The sequence below is a fragment of the Heptranchias perlo genome, chromosome 27 (assembly GCF_035084215.1).
Source record: "Heptranchias perlo isolate sHepPer1 chromosome 27, sHepPer1.hap1, whole genome shotgun sequence".
Taxonomy (NCBI): Eukaryota; Metazoa; Chordata; class Chondrichthyes; order Hexanchiformes; family Hexanchidae; genus Heptranchias; species Heptranchias perlo.
In genome coordinates this window covers 38,175,945-38,199,441 of record NC_090351.1, presented here as the reverse complement: position 1 = coordinate 38,199,441, position 23,497 = coordinate 38,175,945, and the positions used below count along the sequence as shown (strand labels likewise).

Genomic DNA, 23,497 nt, shown 5'->3' with positions numbered 1-23,497 from the left:
CGGGATCTGCTCCTGACCAATTCTCATCTGCATGCACCACACTGAAATCCCTCTGGTTCTGCCTCCTGCATTGGAACATATCTTGTGTCAAGTCTTCAAGTTGCCTCCTGGCTTTCAGAATTAAAAATTTCTCTTTTTTCTTCCTCCCTTCCCTTCCCTCCTTCCAGGAAGAACATTATTATTAGAAGGCTCAAGTTCAGAGGAATACCATAGCAAAATTGAGACTAAAGGAGTGAGTGAGTTGGAGGCTATATTTAAAAGATGGATTACCCATCAGATGAGTTTTCTTGTATTAGTTTATGAAAGGTTCTAGAGTAGCCTTTCCACATATGGGCGTACTAGTCCAGCCTTGAGTAGACTTGGGCTTTATAGAGTTAAGAGTCCTTGATGGGAAAATAAGTGTTTTGTGCTGAAAGTGGGAACAAGCTTCTTGGAGGCAGCTTTAGTAATGGAGGAGATGTGGGAGATACATGAGTTGAAGGCGACAAGCCAAGTACGAAAGACTAAGTGGAGCCGTCAAAGCACAGGAGAAAACAAGAAAATTTCAATTGGTAGTGTTCAGGAAAGATTCATCAGTGATGTTTAGGGTTGGCATTTAAGAAGTAAATTCATATATATTCACTAGAGGAATTTTCCTCAAATTGCAAAAATGCCATCTTTGTTAATTTTATTAAAATATTTTTGTTGCAGCAAGTTGATGGGGAAACTAGAACATCTCTTGAATGCCCCCAAAAAACCTACTAAAAATCAAAAACTTGCCAATCTTATTAAACACTGTACTAACACTCTCCTGACATCTTAATGGTTCCACGTGATTTTATAAAGATGTGATTAAGTGCTTTTCAAATTTGCTCAATTTACTGAGCAAAGTAACAGTTCTGGGGATGGTTGGGTGGCAGCCTCGATCCGTGATTTGGCATGTGACCGTGAGCTGTGTTACCGAAGTATTGGGCAGAAGTGTTGAATGGCAGACAGGTGCTGTGACTATTGCCAGCTTGTAATCAAATGGTCTTGCAGTCTGTATGCGCATCTCAATTATTTTCTGGTGAATCACCCAGAAAGCAAACGCCTTAGCAGTCCCCAGGCAGGACCATCCGTCTTGATGTGCTCATCGAGGGGGAGGAAGTGCATGGGAGCAAAGGTACCTGTGGTGTAGCTGGATTAGACAGAATTAGATTGCTGCCCTGAGGAATTGTCTGTCTGAATCAGACTCCCGCTCTAGCAAAAACAAAAAAAAGCTGGTTATGGTAAACTGTCTTTTAGAAATGTTAATTTTTATGCAATCTGTTGCTAAGCAAAACTGTTTACTGCAGAACGCTTTATTTCTGGTATGAATAACCTGCAACATTTCCTTTATGTTGCTAAAAGCCACAGTCCAGAAAATCCGTGGCGCTGACTGCACAAATCCTCACTTAAATTACCAGCTGATTGGTTCTTGCTCCACAGAAGTGACCCATGAAAGGTTTTGTATATACTTTGTGGGGAGGTGGGGGAAAAATGGGAGGAATATTTGGCTCCAGTGGATTGCATTTATCATTTGGCAGGAAAAATCAGAGAGCAAGTTATTATCTTAATGGCGTGAAACTGGAAAGTACTGCAGTACAAAGGGATCTGGGGGACATAGTGCAAGAAAATCAAAAAGTTAGTATGCAGGTGCAGCAGGTGATCAAGAAGGCCAACGGAATGTTGGCTTTTATTGCTGGGGGGATAGAGTATAAAAACAGGGAGGTATTGCTGCAGTTATATAAGGTATTGGTGAGACCGCACCTGGAATACCGCATACAGTTTTGGTGTCCATACTTGAGAAAAGACATACTTGCTCTCGAGGCAGTACAAAGAAGGTTCACTCGGTTAACCCCGGGGATGAGGGGGCGGACATATGAGGAGAGGTTGAGTAGATTGGGACTCTACTCATTGGAGTTCAGAAGAATGAGAGGCGATCTTATTGAAACATATAAGATTGTGAAGGGGCTTGATCGGGTGGATGCGGTAAGGATGTTCCCAAGGATGGGTGAAACTAGAACTAGGGGGCATAATCTTAGAATAAGGGGCTGCTCTTTCAAAACTGAGATGAGGAGAAACTTCTTCACTCAGAGGGTAGTAGGTCTGTGGAATTTGCTGCTCCAGGAAGCTGTGGAAGCTACATCATTAAATAAATTTAAAACAGAAATAGACAGTTTCCTAGAAGTAAAGGGAATTAGGGGTTACGGGGAGCGGGCAGGAAATTGGACATTAATTTAGATTTGAGGTTAGGATCAGATCAGCCATGATCTTATTGAATGGCGGAGCAGGCTCGAGGGGCCGATTGGCCTACTCCTGCTCCTATTTCTTATGTTCTTATATGGCTTCTTAAATACCCCCCTTTATTTAAAAAAAACTAATGGTGAATCCTTCCTGAATGATTCACCTTCAATCTTTTTTTGTTGCTTTCTCTGTCCTCCAGTTCCCCACCCCCACCCCATGCAAGGACCATGTAACAAAAAGGGGTGATTGTGATGCTGTATCCCCCTGAACAAGAGTGAGTGTCTAGCTGCGTGCCTCTGACACTTAATGTCCTAGATTTCCCATCAATGTATTTGTAAAAGATAAAACTGGGACATTGCAAGTTGTGTGAAATGGAGGGAGGCATGTTGGATTTGCTCGTGAGCAAACTTACGAGAATCTAAAGAATCCATGAGTCCTTCGCATTGTTTCTGTGTAGCATTGCTAATGCTAATCGAGCACATGCCTTCATGTTGCACGCACAATTGATTTAGAAGCTGGCACAATAAGAAACTTGTACTGTTCTCTCCTTTCCGCTTTCCCAGTTTTGGTCTTGCCCTATGAAATATAAACCTCACGTTCACCCAGAGACCGTGATTACAAGAAGCTCGTTTTTGTTCAAAAAATGCTTGTGCGGCAAGAAGAGTGGATTGCCTGTTCTCGCTGATATAATGGATTGAATCTCAGCGATGCCGTTTTAAAATCTATTCAATTCGCATTCTTATTCAGCAAGGCTGTTCAAGTGGAAAAACGGGAAGTCCCTTGTAACTTTTAGGTGATGTTTAAATTAGATTCTAAAAGTAAAATTGAGCTGTATTTGAAATTTTAATTGCATGGCTGTGTCCTCTGCCCAGTCTCTCAATTTCTCTAGCAATTGCATTTTTGTTCTAGTAAAATTTTAATGAAAACCTCATACCAAAACTCCATGTTTATTCCAGACAAATCTGCAGGAAGAGCATTTGAGATGGGTGTCCATGGGGAAATGGTTCTCATTTTAATACTTTGTCGGAAATTGCCCTGGAGGGGGAACTGCTGTGGGCTCGGGTCTTCTGTGACTGTGTAATGCTTTGTTGCTGATACTCCACTGTGTGAACATCTGCCATTTGTGGGCTGGTTGTATGAGCTCTGTTTCTGTTTTTTATTTCATTGATTGCCAGCATTATTGTGGGCAGAAAAAATAACTCCATTCCCTCTACCACCTGCCCCCTTAAACCTTCATTACCACAGGCAGATGCACTCTACTGCCACAGTTTGTGTAAGCAATCAAAATACTGTGGATCGCTCACCATCAAGTTGTTAACCATAATTCTCTAACTGATTCAACCTATTCTTAACTGTTTCAAAACTACAGGGTGCTAATGTCGTCAAAGATCTGGCTTGGAGTTGCAGTGCAAGGGAGCTGAACTGATGATATTAGATGGTCATTAACCTGTGGTGCTTTAGCCTGGTGTTTGCTCTGCTCCCTCACATGATGTGTTTGCTCTGCTCCCTCACATGGTTGACCTCTAACTCATTCTATGCCATGGGCACTAACTACTTACAACTTTTTACTACCTGCTCTTGCTTTGTGAAGCAATAGTTGACCTAAAGTATTAGATCTCCACTTTTTTCTTTGGATGCTAGGGTGAAACTGTCACCCAGCCAGAGTATTGTGTCCAACTCTGGGCAACACACTTTAGAAAGGATGTCAAGGCCTTGGAGAGGGTGCAGAGGAGATTTACCAGAATGGTACCAAGGATGAGGGAATTCAGTTATTGAGAGACTAGAGAAGCTGGGATTGTTCATCAAGCAAAGAAGTTTAAGGGGAGATTTAAATTCAAAATATGAGGTGTTTTGATAGAGTAAATAGGGAAAAACTGTTTCCACTGGCAGGAGGGTCGGTAATCAGAGGACACAAGATAATTAGCAAAAAATCCAGGGGGAAGATTAGAGAAATTTTATTATGCAGCAAGTTATGATCTGGAATGCAATGCATGAAAGGGTGGAGGGAGCAGATTCAATTGTAACTTTCAAAAGGGAAGTGCAAAAAATACTTAAAGGAAAAATTAGCAGGGTTACGTGGAAAGAGCAGGAGAGTGGGACTAATTGGATAGCTCTTTCAAAGACCTGGCACAGGCACGATTGGCTAAATGGTTTCCTTATATGCTGTATGATTTGTAAGGCAGATGTACTTGCTCTGCATGCCTCCTCCAATATACCTGTTAGTGCCACTGCATGTTCTGTACCACTTAACATTTCTTCAATGTTACATCCTTCTCGCAAGCTTTCCCTCACACCGTTCATTTGTTCCTCCCTCGGAACCTCCTGTACAAGTTCTGTTTCAAATTAAATTGTAAGTTTGAATGCTATTTTGCTTGATGTTCTAAATGATAGTTGTAAATGGTTGTTGGAGGCCAATCATCTCAGCCCCGGGACATTGCTGTAGGAGTTCCTCAGGGCAGTGTCCTAGGCCCTACCATCTTCAGCTGCTTCATCAATGACCTTTCCTCCATCATAAGGTCAGAAATAGGGATGTTCGCTGATTGCACAGTGTTCAGTTCCATTCGCAACCTCTCAGATAATGAAGCAGTCCAAGCCTGCATGCAGCAAGACCTGGACAACATCCAGGCTTGGGCTCATAAGTGGCAAGTAATATTCGTGCCAGACAAGTGCAAGGCAATGACCATCTCCAACAAGAGAGTGTCAAACCACCTTCCCTTGACATTCAACAGCATTACCATCGCCGAATCCCCCACCATCAACATCCTGGGGGTCACCATTGACCAGAAACTTAACTGGACCAGCCATATAAATACTGTGGCTCCAAGAGCAGGTCAGAGGCTGGGTATTCTGCGGCGAGTGACTCACCTCCTGACTCCCCAAAGCCTTTCCACCATCTACAAGGCATAAGTTAGGAGTGTGATGAATACTCTCCACTTGCCTGGATGAGTGCAGCTCCAACAACACTCGAAGCTTGACACCATCCAGGACAAAGCAGCCTGCTTGATTGGCATCCCATCCACCACCCTAAACATTCACTCCCTTCATCACCGGCGCACAGTGGCTGCAGTGTGTACCATCCACAGGATGCACTGCAGCAACTCACCAAGGCTTCTTCGACAGCACCTCCCAAACCCACTATCTCTACCACCTAGAAGGACAAGAGCAGCAGGTACATGGGAACAACACCACCTGCACGTTCCCCTCCAAGTCACACACCATCCCGACTTGGAAATATATCGCTGTTTCGTTGGGTCGAAATCCTGGAACTCCCTTCCCAACAGCACTGTGGGAGAACCTTCACCACACGGATTGCAGCAGTTCAAGAAGGCGGCTCACCGCCACCTTCTCCAGGGCAATTAGAGATGGGCAATAAATGCTGGCCTCGCCAGCGATGCCCGCATCCCATGAACGAATTTTTAAAAAATGGTAGGCTGTGCTAAAATGGTAAATTTTGTTTCAGTGCGAGGATCAAGTTATGCTGTTAGCCTCTGGCATGATGGTCCTATGAGCATTTCCTACAATGCAGCACTCACCCAACACTGCACTGGAGTGTGAGCCTAGATAATGTGTTCAAGTCTAATGTGATTTGAACCCACAACCTCCTGACATAGAGGAACGACTCCCATTGGGTGCTGTTCCACAGTGTGGAGTGTAGCAGCAACATTTTCATTGTGGATAAGATATATCGCTGTTTCCATTCTTCTGGAGGGAATGACAGACTCTGAAAGCTTTTGAGAAGAATTTTCACAGTTCAGTATTGTAATCACCTGCCCTGCGGGGTGAGCTGCACTTTTAATTTGCGAGCATTGTGTAGTTTCCTCAGTGCAGTTTACAGGTGTCAAACTTGTGTTGGTTGTTGTTTCCATGGCAGCTGCAGTTTTAAAAAAAAGTTTGATCACTTGTCTCCAGTAGCAAGAGCAGTGTCAGTTCATTTCCCTGCCCAAAATGTTCAGGTACTTCAACAGCTCTGTAATAGCAAAAGACACAACATTATAATTGTATGGTTTCATGAGGCAGTGTTTAGTGACATGACATTAGCATATCCTAAGCTTCAAAAAGAGCCTTTAGGAGTCTGAAACACACCTGACTTGGTAGATGTTGATAGTGACATTAGTGAGGTAGTGTAGCTCTGTCTTGATTATACATGATGTGGAGATGCCGGTGATGGACTGGGGTTGACAATTGTAAACAATTTTACAACACCAAGTTATAGTCCAACAAATTTATTTTAAATTCCACAAGCCTCCGAAAGCTTGTGGAATTTAAAATAAATTTGTTGGACTATAACTTGGTGTTGTAAAATTGTTTACAATTGATTATACATAGTCTAATAAGACCGTAAATGCTATTAAACCATTTTTATCCAGTAAAGCATCATCAAAGCTAACAGTACAGCAGTTGTATCTCTTAATTCCTGTAGTTTACTGCAAATAATCTCAGTGGCTGCGACAGTCATGTAAGGGCGATTCTCTTTTATAAACTAAGTGCCATATTCCAGATCATGCAATGTGTTGACCACTTTTTAGTCTTATTAAAAACTTACTGCCATAAAAGGCTTGTTGAAAGTGAGTTCGCTAAGGTGGATTGACTGGTGTTGCATCATAGTAGAAAAGAGAGGTCAAAATTTATAGCAATCAAGAAATGAATGTGGAAGGCTTAGATTAAATGTTAGTGGTATAACATGGACGTTTCAATGGATGCTGTTAAATGTATGAGTATTTAACTGAGTCAAAGATACCAGTTTTGTATATTCAGTCCACTTGCAATGTTAAGGAGTTAATGTACAATTCAGGTGCCAGATATTATAAATTTTAATTTTACTGTCATACTGTAGTGCTGATGAGGTTAAAGCAGGCACTATTTATCTTCAATTCAGAAGCTATGCTTCATAACATTCTAGCAACACTGTTCTCATCATTTATTCCAAATACAGTAAGACTCCACAGTCTAGCACCATATCTGGGCATACAGGAAGATTTCACTGTTTAATGTGCCTTTGTCTAGCACACAATTGCTGCTTAATGGATACAAACCTTTGCAATAATTGTAATGCCAAATAGCTTTTCTGCTGCAACTTGGGGATGCATTTACACTGCATAAAGGGGATGGAGACCATGTTGTGCTCTGGTTTGCTGCAGGTATTGAGACTGTGTTTACACTCTAGAAATGGATCTGTACTCATCCCATTCCCTTTCTCTCCCCACGCCCGCCCCTCTTAAAACTTTGGTTTTCATGGTGATGGGGAGTCAGTTTGCAGATCGGATTCCCCGTTAGCAAATTTCTCCTCCTTACTGTCACAACTGTGGGGTTATTAATCCTTCAACATAACCTCCAATTGATTCTAGCCCAAGTGGTTATAAAGTAGCAAGTTTAATAGATTGACTTAACATAGCATTGTACTACAGCTGTCTTCAACAATGCATTCAACAATATTATAATACAACTGTCTGTCTGCAGATTACATTAATGACAAGCAATCAATACAACCTGATCTGTCCAAGTTGATCAGACTTAGCCTTCGCGGACTGCCCGTGGCAATGGAATTCCGACCGTCCCCTCTTGAGAGCGCTCATTTTTGGGAGGGAGCATGCCCTATCTCTTATACTATTCGCCTGTGTTCTGTACATAAGCACCGATGTTCTTATCTCCTGATCGTAAACCATCCTATTGTGCTGACTCTCCAAAAACCACCAAGGATTGTTTAATGTCTTAGTGTTTATGTAGCCTTTCACCATTGAGGCCTTAGTATGTTTATACTAAACGGTTAGGACACCCTGTTGTGAATCTTACTGATTTCACTATTCAATGCCTCAGCACTCTTCCAATGAACTCTTGGGTTTTTAAGTTATTTTCCTCAAATGCAGACCTTTGCCATCCTATTTTCTATGCTTGTTTTAAACCGAGCGTTTAAACGAGCAGTAACAACAAATTGCATTTATATAGCGCCTTTAATGTAGCAAAATGTCCCAAGGGAAAGTAAGCTGTGAGGAGGACGCAAAGAATCTGCAAAGGGATATCAACAAGTTAAGTGAGTGGGCAAGAAGGTGGCAGGTGGAGTATAATGTTCGGAAATGTGAGATTATTCACTTGCAGGAAGAATAGAAAAACAGAATATTTTTTTAAATGGTGAGAAATTATTAAATGTTAGTGTTCAGAGGGATTTGGGTGTCCTTGTACACGAAACACAAAGTTAGCATGCAGGTACAGCAAGCAATTAGGAAGGCAAATGGTATGTTGGCCTTTATTGCAAGGGGGTACAAGAGTAAGGAGGACTTGCTACAATTGTGCAGGGCTTTGCTGAGACCCCACCTGGAGTACTGTGTACAGTTTTGGTGTCCTTATCAAAGGAAGGATATACTTGCCTTGGAGGCGGTGCAGCGAAGGTTCACTAATTTGATTCCTGGGATGAGAGGATTGTCCTATGAGGAGAGATTGAGTAGAATGGGCCTATACTCTCTGGAGTTTAAAAGAACAAGAGGTGATCTCATTGAAACATGAGATTCTGAGAGGGCTTGACAGGGCAGATACTGAGGATGTTTCCCCTGCCTGGAGAGTCTAGAACAAGGGGACATAGGATAAGGGGTCGGCCATTTATGATTGAGATGAGGAGGAATTTCTTCACTCAGGGTTGTGAATATTTGGCATTCTCTACCCCAGAGGGCTGTGGATGCTCAGTTGTTGGATTTATTCAAGGCTGAGATTTTTGGACTCTTGCAGAATCAAGAGATATGGGGATTGGACAGGAAAGTGGAGTTGAGGTCGAAGATCAGCCATGGTCATCTTGAATAGCGGAGCAGTCTTGAGGGGCTGTGTGGTCGTCTACTGCTCCTATTTCTTATGTTCTTAAGCTTCTTGAGTGTTAGCGAACAAAATTTGACACCGAGCCACATGAGATATTAGGACAGGTGAGCAAAAGCTTGGTCAAAGGTTTTAAGGAGCGTCTTAAAGGAGGATAGAGAGGCGGAGAGGACTAGCGAGGGAATTCCAGAGCTTAGGGCCTAGGCAACTGAAGGCAGGGTGGAGTGATGAAAGTTGGGGATGTGCAAGTGAAGGCCAAAAATGCCTCTGTACGATTAATTGAATTTCCTGTCTTGCCTGTCTAAATGAGCATCTTTCCCACATTAATATCTTCACTACACCAGTTAATATTTGGCGTTAATATCCTACAAATTTTTAAAATTCATTCATGGGACTGAGACGATTGGCCTCCAACAACCAGTACCATCTTCCTTGTGCTAGGTATGACTCCAGCCACGGGAGAGTTTTCCCCCTAATTCCCATTGACTTCAATTTTACTGGGGCTCCTTGATGCCACACTCGGTCAAATGCTGCCTTGATGTCATGGACAGTCACTCTCACCTCACCTCTGGAATTCAGCTCTTTTGTCTGTATTTGGACCAAGGCTGTAATGAGGTCTGGAGTTGTGATCCTGGCGGAACCCAAACTAAGCATCGCTGAGCAGGTTATTGGAGGGTGAGTGCCGCTTGATAGCACTGTCGACAACACCTTCCATCACTTAGCTGCTGATTGAGAGTAGTTTTTAAAAAAAAAGAAAAAAATCTGGAATAAAAAGCTGGTATCAATAATGGTGACTATGAAACTACTGGATTGTTGTAAAAACCCACCTGGTTCACTAATGTCCTTTTTAGGAAAGGAAACCTGCCGTCCTTACCTGGTCTGGCTTATGTTTATTGTTAAGCATGAGGCATCTCTGATAGGAACAAAAATGTTTCTTCGTGGTTTCAAAACCACAGTGGTCACGTTGTGGGTCAGGGCTTTATGTAATGTAAAAGTGTTCTGAATCTGGTTGGCTTCTTCAAATCCTTTTGCTAATTTATACAAAAGGCAGACTAATATCGCTAGTTTTTTTTGTGAATTTGTGCTAGGCTGCATCACAGTTCCTTGGTGCTCTCCTTTCCCTCCAATGCTGCCCAAATAGTGTAGAATTAAACAGACTTGAGACCAGTTTTAGAAAATCTCAATGTGATTTAAGTATAGCCTTTGTACTCTGCCTAATGCGTAACTTTATAACTAAGAAATGTCGGATGTCAGTTGACTTCTCAACTTCACCGAAGCAAAAGTCACACTGGTAAGGATCGGGGGCAAGTGATCTTGGCCACGGAATGTTTTACGGTACCTCGAAAGATTGAGGGCACAGTGGTCACATCACCTATGATGGTGACTCAATTGTTTGCACTATCCAGTTGGTCTTGAGGGGATTTGAGACAATGGGGTATGTTCTTCAAGAAAGACTTATATTTATATAGTGCCTTTCAGGATGTCCTAAAGCTCTTTACAGCCAATTAAGTATTTTTGAAGTCATAGAGTCATAGAGTTATACAGCACGGATAGAGGCCCTTCGGCCCATCGTGTCCGCGCCGGCCATCAGCCCTGTCTACTCTAATCCCATATTCCAGCATTTGGTCCGTAGCCTTGTATGCTATGGCATTTCAAGTGCTCATCCAAATGCTTCTTGAATGTTGTGAGGGTTCCTGCCTCCACAACCCTTTCAGGCAGTGAGTTCCAGACTCCAACCACCCTCTGGGTGAAAAAGTTCTTTCTCAAATCCCCTCTAAACCTCCCGCCTTTTACCTTGAATCTATGTCCCCTTGTTATAGAACCCTCAACGAAGGGAAAAAGCTCCTTAGTATCCATCCTATCTGTGCCCCTCATAATTTTGTACACCTCAATCATGTCCCCCCTCAGCCTCCTCTGCTCCAAGGAAAACAAACCCAATCTTCCCAGTCTCTCTTCATAGCTGAAGCGCTCCAGCCCTGGTAACATCCTGGTGAATCTCCTCTGCACCCTCTCCAAAGCGATCACATCCTTCCTGTAGTGTGGCGACCAGAACTGCACACAGTACTCCAGCTGTGGCCTAACCAGTGTTTTATACAGCTCCATCATAACCTCCTTGCTCTTATATTCTATGCCTCGGCTAATAAAGGCAAGTATCCCATATGCCTTCTTTACCACCTTATCTACCTGTTCCGCCGCCTTCAGGGATCTGTGAACTTGCACACCAAGATCCCTCTGACCCTCTGACTTGCCTAGGGTCCTCCCATTCATTGTGTATTCCCTTGCCTTGTTAGTCCCTCCAAAGTGCATCACCTCGCACTTTTCCGGGTTAAATTCCATTTGCCACTGTTCCGCCCATCTGACCAACCCATCTATATCGTCCTGCAGACTGAGGCTATCCTCCTCGCTATTTACCACCCTACCAATTTTTGTATCATCAGCGAACTTACTGATCATACCTTTTACATTCATATCCAAGTCATTAATGTAGACCACAAACAGCAAGGGACCCAGCACCGATCCCTGTGGTACCCCACTGGCCACAGGCTTCCAGTCACAAAAAACAACCTTCGACCATCACCCTCTGCCTTCTGCCACTAAGCCAGTTTTGTATCCCAAGTGCCAAGGCACCCTGGATTCCATGGGCTCGTACCTTCTTGACCAGTCTCCTGTGGGGGACTTTATCGAAGGCCTTACTGAAATCCATGTATACCACATCCACTGCGTTACCCTCATCCACACGCCTAGTCACCCCCTCAAAAAATTCAATCAAATTAGTCAGACATGATCTTCCCTTGACAAAGCCATGTTGACTATCCCTGATTAATCCTTGCTTCTCCAAGTGGAGACTAATTATGTCCTTCAGAATTTTTTCCAATAATTTTCCTACCACTGATGTTAGGCTCACTGGCCTGTAGTTCCCCGGTTTTTCCCTGCTCCCCTTCTTGAATAATGGTATTACATTAGCGGTTCTCCAGTCCTCTGGCACATCCCCTGTGGCCAGAGAGGTTCTGAATATATGTGTCAGAGCCCCCGCAATCTCCTCCTTTGCCTCACACAGTAGCCTGGGATACATTTCGTCCGGGCCTGGGGATTTATCCATTTTTAGGCCTGCTAAAACCGCCAATACCTCCTCCCGCTCGATGTTAATATGTTCGAGTATATCACAGTCCCCCTGCCGTATTTCTATGTCTACATCGTCCTTCTCCATAGTGAAAACAGATGCAAAAAATTCATTTAGAACCCCTCCTACATCTGCCGTGTGTGGTCACTGTTGTAATGTTGTCATAATTTCCAGTGGCCAAGTATTAATATTTGACATCAAAGCTGCAGGCAGAATGGATCAGTTTCTTGGTCCTTAAATATTGTGGTAATTGTTCCATTTTGGGTGAGCATTTTATGATTACAGTGATTGTCCTAATGGGACCAATTTGCCAGTGAAGCTGCTATTGACCAACTTAGTTAAGATTCAAAACTCTCTCTGTGCCCCGATAGATGGGAATGCTGCAAGGCTGGCTTTCCTGCATGGATGTACTTATTGTACTATCCTCTCTTATTGAGTCTCCCTCCATTTCCTGGAGATGGGCAGGTGACTAGCTCACAAGTTTCCTGCCAATGCCACTGCCTAACCTGTTGCTAGGTAATGTATGAGTTGCCTGAGGTGACTCAGACCAGCTGCCGCTGAGATCAGTCATGGTGTGGCTCACTATCTCCGGGCACCCTGTGTCCTCCCACTCCATGGCACTTGCATGTTATACTTTTGCAAATTCTGCATGGCTGTTTTTAATAACTGGTTAATGTGGTATCCGTGATGCAGTTAAATTATAACTTTGTGTGCTCCCCTTGCCTGTTAGCAAACTTTGAAACAAAATGCTGAGCGGAAGATTGGATTCTTTGCCAAATGTGTATGAGTGCTAACTGAAGTCCTAAGATTGGCTTTCAGAGTAGAGCCCCACAGGCTATGAACTGACTTAATGGTGCTCCCAACAAAGGCAATGAACATTTGCTCTTCTCCCTACAGCTGTACTTAATCCTTTTTGTGTAGGTTTTCTGAAATATACAGAAAAGGAAATGACTAGGATTGGTCCCACACACTGGTGGATCCTGTTCAGGATCAAATCCTCTCTCCAAAAACAACTTATGAACAGATTTGCATGTAACTGGGATGATCTCCACGTTCTAGTGTAGAGACAGTGCAGAATGCAAACAAATGAGATTGGTAAGGAGCCATCCATTTCGGTCTGTAGTGTCAAAGAGCTGAAGGTGCAGGATCGTTTAGTAGTAGCATCGCCAGGGATTTAAAGCATATCTGGCTCGATATAAACACTAGTGGGTAGCTGGATACATTTTAAATGTTGCATGTCCAGATTATTGAACAGCTTTGGCTTGTTATGACTTGACAACTGAAATACAAAATGCTGGATGTTGTCCAGCATTTTAATGTAATGATTTTAAATCCATGTTGCTAGAAGCTGTTGGACTACTGCTAGAGGGGAGGATTCCTTTTTGCTTTTTTTTGTAAAAGCTTAGGAAAAATGGGGGTTATTTCCTTAATTGAAGGGGGTACGATAGTTGGAGAACAATTTTAAATCTTCTGCCATTTATTTTGAAGAAAGACTCTTGCAGTGCAATGCCCACCATGATATTTTATTGAAATGCTGTTTTGGATGTTAGCTTGCCTCTGTGCTTCAAAGGGCCACCACACTTTAATATCTGCTAGAATTGTCCATATAAAATTACCCCTGACCTGTTAAATCCATGTTGTAGATTCTATTGCAGGGCTCCTCTACTTCAGAAGTGAGTATAAGGCAAGAGTCTCTGCTTGCAGACCATTCAGCCTATAACAGTGGATATTACTGGGACCAGTTGGTATAGAGACCAATCTTAAACTTTTTCTGCATATAAGTGCCTCAGGTTAAGTTCAGTAATAAATTTTGAAAGGAAATTGGATAAATACTTGAAGGGGGAAAAGATTGCAGGACTATGGGGAAAGAGCAGGGGAGTGGTACTAATTGGATAGCTCTTTCAAAGAGCCGGCTCAGCCACGATGGGCTGAATGGCCGCCTCCTGTGCTGTATCGTTCTGATTCTAAGTTCTAAAATTGCAACTATGGGCTGTATGTAATCCAGAATCCCAGTCGCAGTGGCGTAATGTGACCAGGACTATGAAGCATAGTTTGTTTGTGTGCAACATTGAAAATGGGTCACTTTTTTTTGTGGTAACACTCTTGATCTGCTGATAGCAATAGCAGCTGTTGAACTGTAAACATGCTTTACTATGTGTGTTTACAAAGTGTGCTTTACTATGTTTTAAACACTTCAAGCAGCATGTAGAAAGAAAGACTTGCATTTATATAGCACCTTTCGTGACCTCAGGACACCCCAAAGCACTTTACAGCACTTCTAAAATGTAGTTGCTGTTGTAATGTAGGAAATGTGGCAGCCAATTTATACACAGCAAGGTCCCACAAACAGCAATGTCATAATGACCACAACCTTCTGACTCGGATGAGAATGCTACCCACTGAGCCACAGCTGACACTATTACAGGTATTTAAAACGTGCAGCGGATTTTTTTTTTTCTCTCATCTAGTCAGTCTTCCATGGCGTTACATATGGGGAATCAACATAAAGTATATTCAGATGAAGCAAAGGTTAGAGGATGGTTAGACCAGTGCATAAAGACGCAGTTCAGTTGCCATTTTAAAGTCTGTTTTATATTTCCATTTTAAAATTCCTACGTCCACATTTATAATGGGACCTGTGCAAACGTGTCATTATATAATTACACACCCACCATTACAAATGTAGATGTAGTGGAAAAATTGAAGAGTATGCAGACATAACTTTTTTTTCTTTATAATATAGATAGATAGATGTTCAGTCAGCTCTTTGACGATTGTGAATCATTGATGGCTTTTGTAGTGGAAAGTCTGCTGCTAGAGTATGAGTAAATCCTGTCCTATTTTAATTAGGGTGATAAGTAAAACTTAGTAACTCTTCCCTCCCCTACCACCTCTTTCCCCCCCCCCCCAAAAATAAAAAGTTCTCTACTGTCAATGTGGCTTTCTTGGTAGGTAAGGTTTCCCAAAAGAAAGGACTGAAGCAGTCTTGACAGACGCACATTTGTAATACTACACTCATTTACTACATTTGGTTTAAAAGTTGAGCAGGCCTGTACGAACAACATGCTGTAACTGAGGTAGAAGGAGGTTCTTGTTAACTTAAATAGTTCTATAATGTGAGACAATTTTAAATGGCGGCTTTGGAGCAAGTTATGTGTTTGATATGTTGACGTGCCTTACTTATTGGAAAGTGCATTTTAGTCTAGTCTCTCCTGACATAAAACGCCTAAGTCACTGGTTAATGAATTATGTAGACTTTAAAACTACCACTTTTGTGTATAAACCTGTTGGATTAAAATGGAAAGTAGTCACAGATGTTTTGCTCTGCTGTTGGGATGATTGGCTTGGAATTCTGCAAAAAGCTTAGTGTATTTGAAGTACATTTTGATATATAATTGTCACATTTTGTTTCATTCAGGAAGATTACAGCTTTCTGCCAAGGTAACTACTTTATCCAAAACAAGTAAAGGTTCATGCAGGAACATGATAACAGTTTGCGTTTTTACATTTAGTTTTGAAATGTTCATTTCTGAAAAAACTTTAGTACTTGGAGCAGATACATTGACTTGACATACACATTTCAAAGATTATTCTACACTTCAATTTTCTCATCGTTTAGCTTTTGATTAAGATCGAAAAGCAGTTTGATTTTTATAGATGTGAATAGGGAAGGTTAAACTTATCTGGTGTACAGCGTGACCACGATGGCATCATGGGGGTGGAGGGGAGGAAGAGGATGAAATGGGAGACATTGACTGACTGATGGATGACAGAGTTCATTTCCTACATCAGCCATAGTATTGATGGTATCTGTTAAGGGGGAAGAGGTTGAGCTTTCTTTAAAAGCTACTTTATGTTCGAATGGGGAGAGGGTGATTTGCTCCACGATGAAACCATGGACCCAGTAATAAAAGGCATGTTTACATAGAAAGGCTCCCTATAAATCAACTTTTTAAGATCTGCCACTGGGCAGATCCCCGTGATTTTGCAGAAGACTTCTTTTATTTAGGAAAAATGACTCATGCACAAATCATAAGCCTCCGTTTCAAATACAGTTTAATGAAGTATCTAAAAGTAATACTGCAGCAGCTCTTGTTTAAATCTTCCTTGCGTTTGAAGTCCAGCAAAACAGATTAAGGGAAAATTTTGAAATGTTGAGTCATACGTGCTGTTTTAAAACACTTCATTGTGCTGGCTTAACACTTCATCCCCCCTGGGTTGACTAGTTATGTAAGTTTTCAGTTCATGCAGTAATGTTGAAAAAATGTACTACAGTAAACGAGGCTCCTGTAATTACATGCAAGCTACTAAACACAAAGACTTTACCTGTTTTTGCCTTGCCATCCAGTTTCTCCTATTCTGTTTGTCACTTACGTTAACTTTATATTTAAGGTACCTTGTCGCTGCAGTTCGGGTTCCAGCCAGCGTTTATGCTGCTTGGCTCCTGCCTAGCAGGAACTTTAGCTGTTCCTGTTTAGTAGAAAGCTCTCCATGTGCTTGAACACATGCACACATAGAGCTGCCTCCCATACAGCAAGAGCTTTAAATGTTTTAGCGCGTGCGGAAGGGAGAATCCCTGCTCTCAATATTCCACTTGGGTTTAAAGTATCCTGACTGTCCAGCACTTTGTAAAGATTTGACAACGCACTGGATTTACACACACTATTTGGTATTGGACTGGAGCAGTGCAATGTGACTCCATCCCTTTCCCAGGGGGTGTCTCACTCTGCTTCACTTTGAAGGCAGATCGAGCCCTGATCCTGGATTTACACTGCAGCTCAGCATTGGTGGCAAGCCAAAACCTCTTCACGCAGATATTAAACTTGCAATGTCAACACACCCCAACACCCTCCAGCTAACGTTCTATTCTAATCTTTTTTCCTACTCTAGTTTAAAATCTTTTGCTTTTTTTAAAAAAAAGTCTCCCTGTTCCTACCTTCCATTTTTAAGGTGACAACAGCTTTTCTAATTTAAAAAAAATGCTATATGGAAAAAAAAGTGTGGTAGCATAGTGATTACTGGACTAGTACCCCAGAGGTCATCAGTTCAAATCCCACCATGGCAACTTGTGAAATTGGATTCAATTAATCTGGTATTTTATGGCTAGAACCAGAAGTGATAAAGAAATTTGCTGGATTCTAGTAAAAACCCAACTAGTTTGCTAACTTCATGCGGGAAAAGGTCACCTGTTGCTCCCAACCCTGTCTGGCCTACAGATAACTCCAGTCCCACGATATGTAGTTGACTATTAATGCACTATGCAGTAGCCCAGCAGTTGTAAATCACTTGCTGCAGAACAGAATCATCATAGAAATCTTAGATGGCCATCGTTTGAGCACCATTGGCACAAGGGTTGCAGCGGTTCAAGGTGAAAGCTCATCACCACCTCTGGGCAATTAGGGATAGGCAATAAATGCCGGCCTTGCCAGCGACATCCACATCCCATGAATGAATGAATTTTTAAAAAAATGTAGTGTTAGTGTAGCCCACGAACCAAGAGTGCATGGTGAGATGTTTCCAAAAATTAGTCCAACAATTTTATTTTAAAATCCACAAGCTTTGGGAGGCTTCCTCCTTCCTCAGGTGAATGTGGAAAGGAAGAAGCCTCCGAAAGCTTGTGGATTTTAAAATAAAATTGTTGGACTATAACTTGGTGTTGTAAAATTGTTTACAATTGTCAACCCCAGTCCATCACCGGCATCTCCACATCCAAAAATTAGAGCTAGCTTTTAGCCTTAATGGCAAGGACCTGAAGTTTAATGGGATTTTTTTTGTTGGTGTGACCTTGGCGTTTCAGTATCAAACTGGAAGGGGCTGCCAATGAGGAGATGTACCTAGTGGCCTTGGGGACAAAAAAGAGCATGTCTGTGGCATGTTGAGGGTAAAACTTATTGGCTTCCTTTTTTAAAAAAAAAGGAAACACAACAGGGCCAATTTCTTCAGTCCTGTGCATCAGGAGAGCAAATGCACAACTGTTAGAGGGGAGAGCAGGTCGTGCTCATTTCTATCTGGCCTGCGGTTTTGAGCTGTTCTATTTTTAATCAGCTGAAGTGCCTGTACAATCCCCATTAAATGTCAGAATTAATGCAACATTTTTTTTATATGCACCTAGGTTAATTCAGCAGTATTTGAGCCCGGTTTGCTCGCTCTTTGTGTGCCCATTTGGAATGGGAGTGGTCGAAGTTCTAAAGGTGCAGGAACTCTTAAACCTTTTGGAAGAGTTTTCTGTGATGTTTGCAGTATTTTTTGTTAAGACACTCATTATTTCTGAAATTTTAATTCTTTTGCAAAAACGCTTATTTCCCATTCAAGGTAAGTTTATTTGTACAATGCCACAAATAGAGTATTTCAAGATTCTTGTGGTACAAGATGAAAACAAGCCAGTTCCTTGACTTTTCCTCAATTCCTTATGCCTGGAATCCTTTATTCCTCTTTGTAATCTCTCGAGGGCAATGTAGGTTTTTGATCCATTGGAAATTGTACACAAGTTGAATTTCTACCCTCATCTGAGGCCCATGAGGGGATGATCCCCCAATACTAGACTGAAAAATTTTGCAAAAAGATATTTTAATTGAAATGCAATGAAGCCATAAATCGGGAAATACTGTTTCTCTCAAAAATGGTAATGTGTACCTGGAGATTTATTAATCTAGCTGCCTGATCCACCGCAGCTCATTGGAATCCTGGTAAACTCAAGCCAGTGGGCCACCATATCCAAGAAGGTTTTCATGCTGTACTGTAGACCTGAGGTGCAAACCCTATTCATAATCTTTTGATTGCTGTTCACAGTAAATGGATACAAGATGAGTTTATGATGTTTTATACAGCAGTTTGCTTACACAAATTAGTGCTCTAACTGTGAAGTGGTTATGTTGCAGTAACAGAGGCTTTGGTATCGTGAGCAAAATGGTTCGGAATGTCACTTTTTTTTAGTGCTTGAACTGAACCACATGGGAGAAACTAGGCAGCAATTCTACTGCAGTCATTTTGAGAACAGACCACCTATTAATGTAGGTGGTATATAGGCCCATTATTGATGTTGCTATTATTGAGTTCTGTGATAACTGGTCATGAGATTGTGCTAGGAAATTTGAAGTGCTCAAGTTTCCAATTGTTAATATAAATGGAACTCCTTAATTTTACATCCTAATTTTTAAAAATCAAATTGCCATTTTAGTTGAAACCATGGCCGTACTCAGTTCAATGGCAGTCTGGTCATTTAAACACACGATAGATTTGAATCTGACACTTTTTCTTATATTCCTATAATCGAAGGCTATTGGGAGATAGGATTATTTTGGTAAATAAGGAATATGGAGCATTCAGCTTTTCATTTTACCCATTGACCAAAAACTACAGTCAGGAAATGTTGATGGTGAAAATCAATGGAATTGGGATGTTAAAATTTGGCACATCGCAGTCTGTGTCTTGTTACTGACAAAACCTGACTCTGCTTATATTTTCCTCCAGGTTCCTATGATTCTGGTTGGCAATAAATGCGACTTGGAAGACGAGCGAGTAGTGGGCAAAGAACAGGGCCAGAACCTAGCAAGACAATGGAACAACTGTGCCTTTTTAGAGTCCTCTGCAAAGTCAAAGATCAATGTTAATGAGGTACGGTCAAATGTCCACACTGCAAGGGTGATCCTTTGGGTGTTGAGGTTCAATATGAAGTGAGTCTGTCTACGGTCCAAAACTGTCCCTCATTTTGGCACGATTGGTCATCTCATTGAGAGGAAACGGCATAGTTGATGTAGGAAATGGAGAATTGTCACACTGATGCAATAGGTTGTGTTGAGGCACATTCTTGGGGTAGAGAAAGGGGAGCTTCACCTTGTAACTAACCATGTTGTATCTGGCCTGGGAGTGCTTATTGCTGACACTTGGTGCACACAATGGAAAATGTTCCATTCCCCAGTGCTGATCTCCCTTACCCTGAACACATCGCATAACCATGCTTACAGTAGAAAATCTCACCCTCTCAGAACGTCAGTACCCATCAGATACAAGGTGAATGACTGCTGGCTTTTCCAGTGCAGAGTGACCTTTGCAGCCATTGGGCAGTGAGCTCTTTTACTTTTACAGTATTGCCTCCAGTAATACATTTTCATGCACGGACACCTCAATCTGAGTATAATATATTTTAATGTAAACTGACCTCCATGGTACCATGGACTGATGTAGTGTGGCATGATATGAACGTGGGTGATGCTGATAAAGCATTTCTCTCATGCTGTGTGGTATGTAATGGAAGGACGTGAGTTTATGCTTGCAGTTCCCGTTCTTGGGGCAAGGTGATGTCACTAAACTCACGCTTTTGCCTCCTCGGCCCTGTGAAGAAGTCCTTTGTGACACCAGTCCTGAATTTGCCTGTTCCCTGTTTGCATTTTTGTCCCCTGGTCCAGTATAAGAACATAAGAAATAGGGGCAGGACTAGGTCATACGGCCCCTCGAGCCTGCTTCGCCGTTAGTTAAGATCATGGCTGATCTTCGACCTCTACTCCACTTACCCGCCCGATCCCCTTATTTCTTGATTTCCCCTAGAGTCCAGAAATCTATCTGTCTTGAATATACTCAATGACTCAGCATCTACAGCCCTCTAGGGTAGAGAATTTCAAAGATTCACAACCCTCCGAGTGAAGAAATTCCTCCTCATCCTAAAACTATGCCCCCTAGTTCTAGACTCTCCAGCCAGGGGAAACAACCTCTCAGCATCTATCCTGTCAAGCCCTCTCAGAATCTTATGTTTCAATGAGATCACCTCTCATTCTTCTAAACTCCAGAGAGTATAGGCCCGTTCTGTTCAATCTCTCCTCATAAAACAACCCTCCCATCCCAGGAATCAATTTAGCAAACCTTCGTTGCACCCCCTCCAAGGCAAGTATATCCTTCCTTAGGATAGGAGACCAAAACTGTACACAATACTCTAGGTGTGGTCTCACCAAAGCCCTGCACAATTGTGGCAAGACCTCCTTACTCTTGTACTCCTACCCCCTTGCAATAAAGGCCAACATACCATTTGCCTTCCTAATTGCTTGCTGTACCTGCATGCTAACTTTGCTGCTTGTAAGAGGACACCCAAATCTCTCAACACCAACATTTAATAGTTTCTCACCATTTTAAAAAATATTCTGTTTTTCTATTCTTCCTACCAAAGTGAATAACTTCACATTGCCCCACATTATACTCCCATCTGCCACCTTCTTGCCCACTCACTTAACCTGTATATCATGGAACTTTCAAAAAGGGATGTCACTTCAGAAATGTCAAGTAGGTAGTTCTGGTTCTGAAATGTTAGGGTTAGATGAAGTAAGGTGGGAGGAGGCTCGTGGAGCATAAACACGGGCACAGATCAGTTGGGCTGAATGGCCTGTTTCTGTGCTGTTAAGTTATTGTTCCTAATATAGAATTAATAAGTGGCAGTTAACAATGAATTCCATTATCTTACCAGGTGACGTGCTTGTACCCTGACACCACGATGTAGCGAGTTGATACGCAACACCCGTCCCCATCAGAGTTTAGTGTGAAATGCTCCACCCCCAACCACCAAAAAAATCTTGTTTGTGTGTGGAAAACCATATGTATCTCCATTTTATTTCCTCTTTCTGCAGATCTTTTATGACCTGGTCAGACAGATCAATAGGAAAGCGCCAGTGGAAAAGTGTAAAAAGAAGAAATCCCAATGTATGCTGCTTTAAACTTCTGCTATGCAGCAGGTCTGAGCCAGGTGAGACCTATTGGGGTCGTTGTTCAACACCCCCAGAGATAACTGCTGTTTTATTTTAACTTTTTTTTGACCTGGTGGGTTCTCCTCCACCTTTGCTGCTGTCTGGGCTTTGGCTCCTGGGATCAGAGTCAACACCGAGAACTGCTCAGGAACGGAATTCACTCGTACACCCAGTGAAATTTAAAGAAAAACTGTACCTTCTGGAAGTGCGCTCAACCAGTCCTGATGAAGAGCCTCAGCCCAAACTTTAACCTCTTTTAGATGATTGGTTTGCTGTGCATTTCCAAGATTTTTTTTTAAAATTGTGCCAGTTGAAATTTCTGTTGAGGATTTCCCTTAATTCCTGGGAATGTGTAGTTACCAGTTATTTAGCATATTAGGTTCTGATATGCTTAGGTAGCACTCTTGCCTCTAAGTAAGGAGGTTGTGGGTTCAAGTCCCACTCTGGGGACTTCAGCACATAATCTATGCTGACATTCCTGTGCTGTACTGTCAGAGGTGCAGTCTTTTGGATGAGATGTTAAATTGCTCCCTCATATGGACATAAAAGATCCCATGGCACTATTTTGAAGAGGGGGCAGGGGGGTGGAGTTCTCCCCAGTCAATGCTTCTCCCTCAAGCAACATCACTAAAACAGATTATCTGGTCATTTATTTCCTTGCTGTGAGCAAATTGGCTGCTACGTTTCCTACATTACAACAGTGACTTCACTTCAAAAGTACTTCATTGGCTGTAAAGTGCTTTTGGATGTCCTGAGGTCATGGAAGGCACTATATAAATGCAAGTCTTTTTTTGTCAAATATCATCGACAAAAACAAGAGCTGCATCCTTATTGAGCATTACCAGTTACAGTGAAAGATAACTGGAAGCAGCCCAATGTCACGGCTGCACACAGGATTGCTCTGTCGCCCCCACTGGTGAGTTGCTGATCTTGATACCTAGTGAATCCAGCCACAGCATGCATAGTTGGGAGAGGTGGGTGGAGAAAAGAACGAAGGCTGAATCTGTGTCCTCCCTTGTGAAATGTTTCTGCACAGCATTTGCTCAATCCTAGCTAAAGAGCAGCAGAGGCGCAAGTCTGGTATGTCTCTCAGACTGGAGGAGATGGGGAGATTGTGCTTCATGCATAGAAGCACAGCGTGCAAATACTTGTTTCTGATACCAATTGCTGTATGCTCCATTTGACGAAGGCTACAGGTGGCACGCAGATGCCTCTTCAATTTTCTCTCTGGCAAATTGAGGCAGAATAGAATCTCAACATTGAAATTTTGTTCAAATGACAAATTTATCATGTCTTTTAGACGCCCTGGAGTGCTTCACATACAATGAATTGCCTAGTAGTGCAGTCACTGCTATGCAAAAAAAATGGCTAACACATTTGCCTACTTAAATGCTCCCACAAGCAACCAGAGATGAATGAGTGGTTAATTCTCGGTGTTGGTTGGAGGAAGAACTCCCTGCTGTCCTTCACATAGTGCCATGGGATTTTCAGTATCCACTTGATCCACCAGAATGGGTGGATGGGGCCCTAGATTTTAAAGCCTTGCCCAAAGTGACTGTGCAGCACTCCCTCAGTACTGCACTGAATCGTCACCCGTTCGAGTCAT

General features: G+C 42.3%; 1 protein-coding gene across 4 annotated transcripts in view; it reads left to right on the top strand.

Moving 5' to 3' along the window:
- rap1aa (RAP1A, member of RAS oncogene family a) overlaps window positions 1-23,497 on the top strand; it is a 133,038-nt gene that overhangs the window by 107,301 nt on the left and 2,240 nt on the right. For all 4 annotated transcript variants that reach the window (XM_068007686.1, XM_068007685.1, XM_068007688.1 and 1 more), the window contains 2 exons: window positions 19,634-19,777; window positions 21,775-21,890. In XM_068007686.1, coding sequence (XP_067863787.1) covers window positions 19,634-19,777; window positions 21,775-21,861 — 231 coding nt within the window. In that variant the 3' untranslated portion in view covers window positions 21,862-21,890. The remainder of the gene's footprint in view (window positions 1-19,633; window positions 19,778-21,774; window positions 21,891-23,497) is intronic.